Raw genomic sequence first — 12,776 nt, forward strand, 5'->3', positions numbered from 1 at the left:
CGATTGTTTTCTCCTGTTAGATCAGGTGGGCTGAAAGATTCTCTGGTTAACCATTGACTTTTATAACTGTCTGAATATTGTCACTATTGTGCATGAGTTGTATGTGATCTCTTCCCTTACATAAAAATATTGGCCTGATATTTCTTTAAGTGATATGTGATGTGCACTACTAATCTTTTCTGGTTCTCTCTTCCACTCTCTCAAGAATAATATTCTCTCTTATGGTGGGTACAGCCAACTGTCAAGAGCACACCATAAAGATTATACCCTAGTAGAAGACTGAGTTTTTTTTTTTTTTTTTTGGAAATTTTGGGACCATTTTATAATCACTAGATGAGCCTTTGTTCAATCCTAGCAGCTTATATTTTTAGCCAACTCTATGAAGAGCACACTGTGCACTTACTTACCCCATTAAAATACTTACTTAGGAGTGTTTTTTTTTTTTTTTTTTTTGTTTGAAAATTTGGACCCATTTTAGACTAAGTAGATTGAATACATTCGGAAAAATTTAGGTGTGGCATCAATAGGCAATCAGATTAGAGAGATTAGACTTACATAGGCTGTCTATGTGTGGCATAGACTCAGCTATTAGAGGTGCAAGTTAGTTTCAGTGGAAGGCTAAAAAGAGGCATGGGGTAGGCCCAAAAGGACCGGAAGTAGTGGGAAAAGAAACATGGACTTATGGTTTCATTGAGGGTATGACCTTTAATAGAGCAGAAAAGCAGACCATGATTTGTGTAGTTGACCCCAATTAGTTGGAAAAAGTCTTTGACAGTGATGATTTTAGAATCACTAATGTGTTTCAACCCCAGGTTATTTTTTAACAGTCTTTTGAGAGCATGCTATACCATAGTTATCGGGAGCACACAACTAGGGTGGCACTCTCGCTCTAGGACCCAGCTCCGGGGCTCCGTGGCCAGGATCTCGTTGGAAAAAGTCTTTGACAGTGATGATTTTAGAATCACTAGATGTGTTTCAACCCCTGGTTATTTTTTAACAATCTTTCGAGAGCATGCTATACCATAGTTACCGGGAGCACCCAATTAGGGTGGCGCTCTCGCTCTAGGACCCAGCTCCTTGGCCAGGATCTCGTCCGGAACCTGTTTCCAACTTTTTTGGAGCTCGCTCCTATTTTCAAGATTCTTGATTGCATTCACAATGGAGCTCGCTCCCGCTACCACACGGATCTCACTCCCACTGTCCCACAAAATGCGTTCCCGAACAAATTAGATTTTCGCTCCTAGAATTTTAGGACCACGATCCCTACGTTGCTAGAATTCTATCCTTCGGGAGGATCCCACCATGAACAAAAACAGAGTCATCCACCATTAAAATAGTAGGGTTATTAGCTAAAAAATGCGTAGAAATTGGGCCTCCAACACTCAAAGCAGTTGTTCTAGCCCAAATTCCAGATGGGTAATTTTTGTTTACTTCATTAAAAATGTTAATTTGCTTTTCCAATCCTTAACAAAGGTTTTTCATTTGAATTCCTAGAGAAAATCAGTCATCCCGATTCTTGAATTCTGAGTTTTTCTAAAAAATAAAGGAGCATGAGCTCTTCTCCTCCTCTGTCAAGGATATCACCAAGCTTCACAACCATGGAGTTGCTTGCAATCCATTGAATAATTTTTCATAGAAGATTTTAGCCATTTTCAGAGCATGTTTGGCCTTTTGGAGATTGCTACGGAGGTTCCCAACTGCTAGTAAGCGAGGTTGAGATGGGTATGTAGATTTTTTATGTTGTTGTGCTTTTTAAGGAGAGAGAAAGAGTTAACTCACTGTAAAGTTAGACGATTGTGTTCATGAAGTTAGCGAGAGAGGGGCATGTTTTAGTAGATGGGTTGAAGAGGTGGTGAATGTCTGGTTGCGAGAGAGAGAGAGAGATAGAGAGAGAGGAAGAGAGAGATGGCAGGTGGAGATTGGCTCCAAGTTAAGTGGAATGCAATCCAACCTTGAATAGAGCTCGATCTATTCCAAATAGGAACACATTTTTCTTAGATGGAGACGAGACTTAACTTTAAATGAGATCCTGTTCCTGTTATCTACTGGAGCGCGATCCTAATGAGCATGGGAATACAATCCCATTTTACATGGAATGCGTTCCCGTTAAATAAGGACCTTGATCCCAATGTATCGGGAACGTGCTCCCTGTTCATACGGGATCTCGATCCACAACTTTTACCCTCATCAAAACTTGCTCCAGAGCTTTAGGCAATGCTCAATCCGACACTCCTGCTCCCGAAACTTAAGCCTTCCCGCTTCCGCTCTCGCTCCCGCTCTTGGAATTGGAGCCATTCCCACTCCCGCTCCTGGTAATAAGACTCACTCAAGGGTATTTTTTTATTTGAAAATTTGGATCCTACTTTAGAATCAACTAGTATAAAGTCCATGTTCAACCATAGTAGGCTATTTTCTAGTCACATACATAATGCACATCAATTTTCTTTCCAGGTGAGTTGCTAGTTGAAGATGCTGTCCCCTAAAATTTGGGGTTTTAAAAGTACACTTATTTGAAAAATACTCCTATTTATGGCTTTATCCAAAGGTTAAGGAAAATGGTTTGATAGGGCTGCAGTCCTATCACAATAAGTAAAGTCTCACCTAATAACTCTTTTTTTTTTTTGAGAGAAAGTTCAAGGATTGTATTAATCTAGAACAAAATTACAAAATCCGAAATAACGGTTTCAGAGAGAGAAAAGCCTCCTTTGCTAAGAGAATCAGCTAGCACATTAGCCTCCCTATACACATGAACATAAGAGATAGAGAAGGAAGAGGCAAGATCTAAAATCTGAAGAACAAAGATTTGAGCTCCCAAGGTAGCTTCTGCTCCCCTTTGCACCATTTAACAACATTGAGTGAATCCCCTTCAATGATGTAAGAAGACCCCAAATTCCTCTCCACAAGGGAAGACCAAAACGAAGGGCAAAGAGCTTTGCATAATTCACAGTCTGCAGCCTAAGTGGCCTTGCATAGGAGAAAACCACATTCCCGGTCCAATCTCGAAGTACCCCTCCAAAACAAGCAGGTCTCGGGTTACCCAAAGAACTACCATCAAAGTGGAGTTTAAAGACCCCCATAGGTGGGACCATCCATCTTCCTTTAAGCCTACATTTAGGGACACCCAAATGGAAGAGGTTATCCAAATTTCTTCTTACATCCACTTCAGAAATATCCTTCCACAACTCGTAACTGAGAGGTACATCCAAATGGAATGCAATATCTTCTCCAAAACTTTTTCAATCGGCAAAGATGTACCTTCAAAGACTCTTCTATTTCTCTCCCTCCAGATCTCCCAAAGAATGACACCTTTAGAGATTTGCCAGATAACATTCCGAGTCCTTCGTAAAGAAGCCGAAAGACTATGTAGAATCCCAATCACAGAGGGAGGCATAACAAGTGCAACCCCAAGCTCGTCAAAAAACCACCTCCATATGCGACTAGCAAACTGGCAATAGAGAAAGAGATGCACACCAGACTCCCCATTCTCCTTTCACATGAGACATATATTTGGTAAGATTTTCCCTCGCTTAATAAGACTATCAATCATAAGCACCCTATTTTGAACCGCCAGCCCTAGAAAACCTTGTATTTTGAGAGGTAGGGGAAAAGTATCACCTCATAACTCATCAAAACTTGCAATTCTAGTATTGTAAAACTTATACATCGTTCATCTTGGCTTGAAGATTACAGTTGTCAAAAAAAAAAAAGGATTTCAAGCTCCAAAAATAGTGTATATTGTAACAAATTATCTAGACCATCCATTTCACCCTAAGAATAAGTGTTCAATGATTTGCAAGATCTACCATTTTTGAGTTTCAAAATTTATTCCCTGTGTTCGAAATTGATTTTAGAGAAAGTGTTTTTTGGATGAGAATTTAAGGTGAGGCTTTATTTTGTTTTCATAAAGCTTAGGCCTTATAGAAGCTTCATCTAAGGATTAAATGTTTATCATGCTATCACAAGAGCAAATAATCTTTTAACAATTTCTTAACTCTAAGTATGTAATATACGAATAGAACTCATAAACAAAAAATTAAAGAAATAAACGTAAGAAAGAGTATAGGATACATGTATAGCCTAGCATATATAATTCACCTAGTCTATGGGCATTTTGGTTTTTCGGGCATAAAATGAGAATGTTGGCTTTCTCACATAAAGGCAGTTAACATCCCTAGCCGTTAGATGTGAAACTGGATAGTTGGGATCACCATTTCCCATCACAAAGTTTGGGGGGAAACTTTACTGGACTATAAGCATTGCTTTAGGCATGTGCTTTGTTGTTTCCAGTCTCTGGTCGGTTGTCTTTCTAGGCTTAGGATACAAGTTTTAGGTTTTCTTAATTCATGACAAAAAATCCTATCAAGTTTAGAGCTCTGGGTTTTCAGGCTTTTAAAAATGGACGTGGTTAGCATGCGGCCAAGCCTGCACATGTAGAAATGTGGGCTTGGCAATAAATATATTTTAAAATATAATTTCATCCTAATTTTCAGAGAATATATAATCTTTAACATTGAGATCATGAATATGAAAAAATAAATAAATTTTGAAAACTAGAAATAATAATTATATTAAGAAAACATTTGGACCATTAGTTACAATTGTTTTTAGATGGACCACCTATTTGCATCCATCATTAAGATTAATGTGTTATACCCTTGAACTGCATATTGTACAAATGCGATCCAAGCCACATGAAACAATGGTTCTTCAAAGATTACAAGGACCTCATATTCTATTACTTTTTAAAATGATCGCCAGTTTGGTCTAGCTTAGAGTGTGTTCTTCTCATCAAGGCGTACCTAATAAAGATATAAAAGAAATTATTCACAAAAAAAAAATGACCAAAATACCTCCCGAAACTTTTCGGAGGTATTTTGGTCAATTTATTTTATGTAAAATCTTTTTTTGATATTTTTTGAAGATTTATTTATTTTTGATGAACACACTCTTAAAATTTCAAGTGATTTGGATTTGTAGAAAAAGCACTAAAATTTAAATACTACCAGACATCTATGATCTTCAGATTGGCCTAGATTTAATTTGGGATATTGAGCTTATATGTTCATATGAGCTAGTTGGGCTAATCCTATCTTTTCTTATATATATATATATATATCATGGGAAATAATTTGATATGCCCGGTCGCATATGAATTTTCGTATGCCAACGGTTGTGATTGGTTTTTCCCATCATTTCGATTTTAAATCCCAAGAGCCCTACGGTATTGAAAAGAAACAACTGACAGCGGCATCCCATTTCTCCCTTTCGCGTGATGGGAACTCTCTCTCTCTCTCCATCTACCGCCCACCTCTCTCTCTGTAACTCATCTCTCTACGTCTCTCTCTGGCTGGCCCCTCTCTCTCAAACCCTCGATGCCCCTCTCTCTCAAACCCTTGATGACCCTCTCTGAAATCCTCTTTGGCCTGCAGCCCCTCTCTCTCAAGCTCTCTAAAACTCGCCCCTCTCTTTCAATCTCTCTCCTGCCTACCCCTCTCAGCCCCTCTCTATACATCTCTCGTTGCCCATCTCTCTTGTTTTGGAGTTTTGGTTGTTTTGGGTTTTGGGGTTGCCCATCCCTCTTGTTTTGGGGTTTGGTTGTTTTGGGTTTTGGAGATCTGATACAGTTACAAAGCCAATCGAAGTTATGATAGCAGCCATGGTTAATGTAGTCTTGGGTTTCAACTCAACAGCTTAGAAGCTCAAAACCGACAAGAATTCTAGGTAAAGAAGCTGCCTTTTTTGTGCCTTCTGGTACAATGAGCAATCTCTCGTTGCCCATCTCTCTCAACCTCCCTCTATGCCCCCCCCCCCCCCACCCCTCCCCTCTTTCTAGAAATATAACCTAAAACACAGAAAATTTCAGAAATTTTAGAAATTTTCTATGCTCCATTGCTGCTGCAAAGGCGATTGGGACAATCTTCAGTAGATTTGAGGTTCAGGTACGCCATTTTTTATTCTTTACCCATTACTATTTTATTTTGATTTTTAAAGTCGATTTCTTTAATTTGTTTAGGATATTTTTTAATCGTTTCAGTGCTTTCTTTTAATCCTTATTTTTTTTATAGGATATTGTGTTAGTGCTTTATTTTGATTTTTACATATGATATGAATTTCTTGTTTCGGGTTTTGAGTTTTTGGTTGTTTTGGGTTTTGGGATTTTGGTTGTCTCTGTGCATAAACTTTGCTCTGAGATTCGTTCTTAACATGATAAAACAAGTTTTTTTTTTCGGTCCTCTCTCTCTCTCTCTCTCTCTCTCTCTCTCTCTCTTTCTCTCTCTTTATAAAAATACAACCTCAAACATAGAAAAATTCTGAAATTTCAAAAAATTTATGTACTTATATAAAAAATTTACATATAGGAAAATTGTTTTGCTACTCTTTGATTCAGAGAAAAATTTAAAAAATATAGTGCTATGGCAGTCTTTGAACTGTTTTGATTCAGAGCAAAATTTCAAGAACATTGTTTTGCTCAGAACTATTTTGCTACTCTTTGATTCAAAGTAAAATTTCAGGAAAATTTCATTAGTGTTATGGTTCACTGTGAGAGTAGAGGAAGTGAAGTGATTCTTGGAGATCATAGCCATATTCATCTTTTAGAGAATGGAGGGATTTCGACAATTAGATGCGCTCATTCAAAAATAGATCCGAGCAAATTTGGATGGAACCATGGATATCAATCTTATTGAAGCTGCAATCAGGGATCTTGCAGCGGCTATGTATTATACGACTACACGACTTATTTTCTTGGAGCATACACAGGCTAAGTATCTTTTCTCTTCCGGTTTGATGGCTGAAATTTGGATAACTAAATTTTGGAGTTCTTACTTGCTCTTTTTTTTTTTTTTTTAATGGATGGTGTATTATTATGGTGCTATGTGTAGAATTTGATTTTATGATTATTACTATTTGATAGGCAATTATTTTAGTGTTTGATGATTTCTCTAGATGCCCTTCAGAAATAAAGAAAAGAGAAGAAATAACTATTTGGTTGGGTTTTCTTTTCTATAATTGTGATTTTACAATTTGTTGAACTTTTGCAATGTTTATACTGAGCCTGCTTTCAATATTTTACAATGATTTTCTTTACCAGCATGTGCTTAATTAGCAACTCTTGTATTGTATCCAAGGCTCTAAGCTGAAATCACCTGAATTTATGAATGCCACTTTTTATAAAAATAAACTTCAAATGCTAAATCAATGTATCTAATATTAAGCCAAATTTCTTCGTATTCTAGTCTTCAGACCAATTTTATATTGCCCATTAATTTTTTTGGCTTCTTGGCAGTTTCATTATTATTATTATTATTTTTTCTTTGGCATCGATGTATGGAAACGAAGGATTCAACCGAATATATTCACTTTGTTCTTAAATCGCGATTTGGCCCTCAGTGAGGCTCCATTAGCTTCCTTTACTGATTTTTCTTAATGAAAATGACATGGTCTTAGTTCGATCGATGTTGCATACTCGTGATTACCAATGAGACCATGATAATAAAATATTGTGAATACCATTTGAATTAATCTAGTTAACCTCTTGTGGACAGAGACAAAATATTGTGAATACCATTTGAATTAATTTGGTCTTGTGCGCTTTTTATCATGTGAAGTAGAGTCAATCTAATTATGATTATGGGTCCTCTTCAATATAGATATTTATGGACCTAGAGGTGTTTTAAGATTCTGGAATTGGGCATCACAACATCCACTCTTTTCTGATTGTGGGTAGATGGGATCCTTGTATTCCAATCTCATAGTTTGGCTTTTGGGCTTTTGCTCTCATATAATTCAATTATTATTAGTTTGCGATTTGAAACTATATATGGTCTTCAGACTTCTGTGAGAGCCTGCATAACAGAATATTCTTGTTTTTCTTCAAGTTTTGACATTTGTTAGAAACAACATATTTCTTGATCAAATCAGAACAAAAAGATGCTAGGTCCATTAGAATGTAGCTCATTTTTGTGACTACTTTTTCCAATGTTGAAACATAAAAAATTAAGAACTTAGATTTTACTGCAAACACTAAAGGATGGACACCTTTCTCGCATTTGAGTTCACATTTGTATGAACAACCTAATTTCTTGGATCCTTTGTTGATGCTCTTTAATGGTTCTCTTGTAATTGAGTATGTAGCAATGTTTGCCAATTATGAAGATAGTTCTTTCATTTTTGCTAATTTCTATTATTAAAATATTAAAAGAAACACTAGAGTATTGATATATATATATATTTATGATGAAACACCATTAAAAGATAGTTCTTTAATGGTTCTCTTGTAAATATAATCAGTGCAGGGCCAGATTAGGAGGCACAAGAGTAAAACCCACAACAAGTGTTCCACTTGTTGTATCATTACAATTATATTTCAATTTTCATATCACTCTTACTTGTTTGGTGATGTATTGTAATGTGGATAGTAGGTTAAATAATATTAACGTTTGTTAGTACAATTGGGTACAGTGATTAAATTTTGTTATTCTATACTGAAGAAAAGACTTGTTTGGTGTGCCTTTGCTTATTGAAACTTGACATTGTCTCTCAAAAAAACTAGAAACTCTCCTAGATATATATGTTGGTTGGGTTTGCACTGCTGAAACTGTTCTTATACATATTAATAATTGGGACTGATTATCACATTTTTGTTCCATTTTGATTTCATGAGTTTGACCCCAAGTTACATATCAAAAAGAAAGTGTTAAGCGAGGATCCTTAAGTTCCCAAACTATTACTACTTCAATGTAACTCATATCTAGGAGATATGGCATTCCAAGACAATCTCTCATTCTTCAAGTAAACTGAAAATCAATTCATTAGGAATTTGCAAAATGATGAAGCTACGTCTTCTAAAAATCTTCAACAATAAAATTGTGATGTCCGAATAAACACAGCGCAGTGTATCCAATTGAGGACAATGAGTGCGATGAATTACAATGTTTTAGAGAGGTTTACAATGAGTGCGATGAATTCCAATGTTTTAGAGACGTTTAGTTACTATCTCACTTTCGCTCTACCTTCATGTTTTAGTCCAGTCGGGAGCATGGGTTAAAATCTGAGTGAAGCAAGAGTTTCTCTCTCTTCCATGGTGCTTCATGTTTTGAGAGAGAATCCATCGTGTACTACTTGTTTAGAGAGAATGAGAAACTGGCTTGATCATGAAACTGGCTTGGTTGACCATGTATTAATGCTGGTTTGGTAGACCATATTTAATTTCTTTCTTAGAATTAAAGCATTCCTACAACAAGACCAACGACTAAACATATGTATGAGCTCAAAATGTCACTTGATCTATGTTGCACTATTACAAAATGCATCGACACAATTTTACAAAGAAAAATACAAGTGCCACTAGATCAATGTTGCACTCCATTAAAAAATGCAACCCACAACTGTTCAAGTAAAATAGAAGTGCCAATGGATCTGTGTTGTACCCAATGCAACATACAAAACCACACTGTATTTCAACTCATATTCATGTTCTATAACACATGATTAGCCCAAAACATTGTCAGCTCCAATATCCGCCATCAACTAGTTGCTTTCGTTCAATTTCATATCACTTTGTTGCACGCAACCTAATTCACAAAACCACATTGTATTTCAATAATCATATTCATGTTGTCTAAAATTTTTGCAAGCAATAAGCAACAATCACCAACAATTCAACGAGCAAGCAATCACTACATTACATTCTCCACCTGCCCAAACATTCATGGGAAAATTATACAGTAACACAAAATTCTTTGCATCAAAATCGAACAAATTCTTCTTTACTTGTTCTATGCCGAGAGAGAGAGAGAGAGAGAGAGAGAGAGAGAGAGAGAGAGAGAGAGAGAGAGAGAGAGAGAGAGAGAGAGAGAGAGAGAGAGAGAGAGAGTAACTGATTTGTACCTTAAGTGCTAAAGAGAAACTTACTGTAACATTCATGGAAAAATAAAAACAACTAAGGTTTTTACATGCATTATGATCCAAATGGTAATTACAACAATATCCAACACAGATGGTAACATCCAACATAGGTTATACAATTTCAAAGATAAAGGCAACATCTAACAACACATGGTGCTTATATTAAGCTATTGATTTCAAAGTGAAAGTTAATTCAATTATACACAATCACAAAGCACAAACCCATTCGACTATTGGAAAACAAAAACCCTCAAAAGCTGAACTTTTCAAGCAAAAAAAAAAGTTTCTCTCTCACAATCAATTTCACAAAAAATACTTCACACCCACAGAAACCCTGGAACCACCTCCTTTTCCCTTCTCTGCAAAACCCCTTGGACATAATACAAGAGTTGCTAATTAAGCACATCCTGCTAAAGAAAACCATTGTAAAGTATTGAAAGCATGATCAACATAAACATTGCAAAAGTTCAGCAAATTGTAAATCACAATTATAGAAAAGAACCCAACCAAATCATTAATTCTTCTTTTTTATTATTTCTGATGAGTATCTAGAGAAATCATCAAACACTAAAATAATTACCTATCAAACAGTAATAATCTTAAAATCAAAGTCGACACATAGCACCACACGAATACACCAACCATTAGAAAAAAAAAAAGAGCATATAAGAACTCCACAATTTAGTTACCCAAATTTCAGCCATCAAACCAGAAGAGAAAACATACTTAGCCTGCGTATTCTCCAAGAAAATACGCCGTGTAGTCGGATAACACATGGCCTTTGCAGGATCCCTGATTGTAGCTTCAATAAGATTGATATCTATGGTTCCATCCAAATTCCTCGAAACTGTTTTTGAATGAGCGCATCCAATTTTCGAAATCCCTCCATTCTCTAAAAGATGAATATGGCTTTGATCTCCAAGAATCACTTCACTTGCGCTAATCTCACAGTGAACCATATCACTAATGAAATTTTCCTGAAATTTTGCTCTGAATCAAAGAGTAGCAAAACAGTTATGAGCAAAACAATGTTCTTGAAATTTTGCTTTGAATCAAAATAGTTCAAAGAGTACCGTAACACTATGTTCTTGAAATTTTGCTCTAAATCAAAGAGTAGCAAAACAATTTTCCTGTATAGAAATTTTTTATGTAAGTACAATTTTTTTTTGAAAATTTAGAAATTTTTTATGTTTTAGGTTGCATTGAGAGAGAGAGAGAGAGAGGGGACCCAAAAAAAAGAACAAGAAAACTTGTTTTATCATGTTAAGAACGAATCTCAGAGCAAAACTTATGCACAGAGAACCAAAACCCCCAAAACCCAAAACAACCAAAACCTTGAAAAATAAGGATTAAAAGAAAGCACTGAAACATATTAAAAAATATCCTAAAAAATTAAAGAAAACGACTTTAGAAATCAAAATAAAACAGTAATGGGTAAAGAATAAAAAATAGCGTACCTGAACCTCAAATCCACTGAAGATTGTCCCAATCGCCTTTGCAACAGCAATGGAGCATAGAAAACTTCTGAAATTTCTGAAATTTTCTGTGTTTTAGGTTGTATTTCTAGAGAAAGCGGGGGGCATAGAGGAAGATTGAGAGAGATGGGAAATGGGAGATTACTCATTGTACTAGAAAGAATAAAAAGGGCTGCTTCTTTACCCATAATTCTTGCCATTTCAGTCTCGACCTTCTAAGTTGTTGCGAAACCCAAGAGTATGTTAACCATGGCTGCTATTATAGCTTCAGTTGGCTTTGTAACTGTATCAGACCCCCAAAACCTAAAACAATGAAACCCCAAAACGAGAGGGATAGGCAATGAGAGATGTATAGAGAGGGGCTGAGATGGGTAGGCGGGAGATAGATTAAGAGAGGGGCTGAGAGGGGTAGGCGGGAGAGAGATTGAAAGAGAGAGGCAAGTTTTAGAGAGATTGAGAGAGAGGGGCAGCAGGCTAGCGAGGATTTCAGAGAGGGTCATCGAGGGTTTGAGAGAGAGGGGCATCGAGGGTTTGAGAGAGAAGGGCCAGCCAGAGAGAGATGTAGAGAGAGAGATGTAGAGAGATGTGTTACAGAGAGAGAGGTGGGTGGGAGATGGAGAGAGAGAGGTGGGATGGAGATAGAGATAGAGAGAGAGAGAGTTCCCATCGCACGAGAGGGAGAGAAGAGATGCCGCTGTCAGTTGTTTATTTTCAATACGGTAGTGCTTTTTGAGATTTAAAATCAAGATGATCGGGAAAAAACAATTACAACCGTTGGTGTACAAAGCCTCATACACGAGTGGGCGTATCAATCCTTTCCCATATATATATATATATATATATATATATATATATATATATATATATATATATATATATATATATATATATAGTTAAGGCAATCTTTCTATGGTTCTCTTACAACATGAAACTTATATGCTTCCCCTTATCCAACCATCCATTCTGAATGGATGGTTCAAAACACAATGTCATCACTATTTTATTGTTAGTTTTTTCTATATTAATTATTTTGACACCAAATTTTTGGCGTCCACTTCTCTCTTAAGTTTGCTCTTATAAAAATATTAAAAAATGTTATAAATAAAATAAAACGATCAAATACCCTTGAAATATTTAAGGGCTATTTTGATAATTGTATTTTATTGAAATATTCTTTTTAATAATTTTTTAGATTCATCCCAATGGGATGATGGCATGTAACAAATTTTATATTCATACAATATGTAAAAAAAACTAAAATTAAAATACTTTGAGGTGTCAGATCTCGAATGGACGACTGGATGAAGGGGGAAGCATATATCGTCTATGCTGTAGGGGAAGTATAGAAATATTTGTCATATATATATGGATCTAGTTTTTATAAGGCCTAGGCTT

General features: G+C 36.0%; 1 protein-coding gene and 1 long non-coding RNA gene across 3 annotated transcripts; one reads left to right on the plus strand and one right to left on the minus strand.

Moving 5' to 3' along the window:
* Positions 1-5,225: 5,225 nt before the first annotated feature.
* Positions 5,226-6,914, plus strand: LOC148780439 (uncharacterized). Its single transcript, XR_016040742.1, has 2 exons — positions 5,226-5,939; positions 6,513-6,914. It is a non-coding gene; the product is annotated as an uncharacterized LOC148780439 (long non-coding RNA).
* Positions 6,915-9,261: 2,347 nt separating this feature from the next.
* On the minus strand, positions 9,262-12,089 carry LOC110007464 (low-specificity L-threonine aldolase 1-like). Of its 2 annotated transcripts, XM_020668623.2 has the most exons (4): positions 11,566-12,089; positions 11,364-11,439; positions 10,633-10,896; positions 9,262-9,572 (listed from the first exon to the last, which is right to left on the minus strand). In XM_020668623.2, the coding sequence occupies exons 1-4, from the start codon at positions 11,579-11,581 to the stop codon at positions 9,554-9,556; spliced, it is 375 nt and encodes a 124-aa protein (XP_020524282.1). In that variant the 5' UTR covers positions 11,582-12,089; the 3' UTR covers positions 9,262-9,553. The 2 variants fall into 2 exon arrangements, with proteins under 2 accessions (XP_020524282.1, XP_088702853.1); XM_088846727.1 differs by having other exon boundaries at positions 11,364-12,089.
* Between the last annotated feature and the right edge of the window lie 687 nt (positions 12,090-12,776).

The sequence above is a fragment of the Amborella trichopoda genome, chromosome 9, assembly GCF_054954075.1.
Source record: "Amborella trichopoda isolate Santa Cruz 75 chromosome 9, AtrichopodaSantaCruz75HAP2 v2.0, whole genome shotgun sequence".
Taxonomy (NCBI): Eukaryota; Viridiplantae; Streptophyta; class Magnoliopsida; order Amborellales; family Amborellaceae; genus Amborella; species Amborella trichopoda.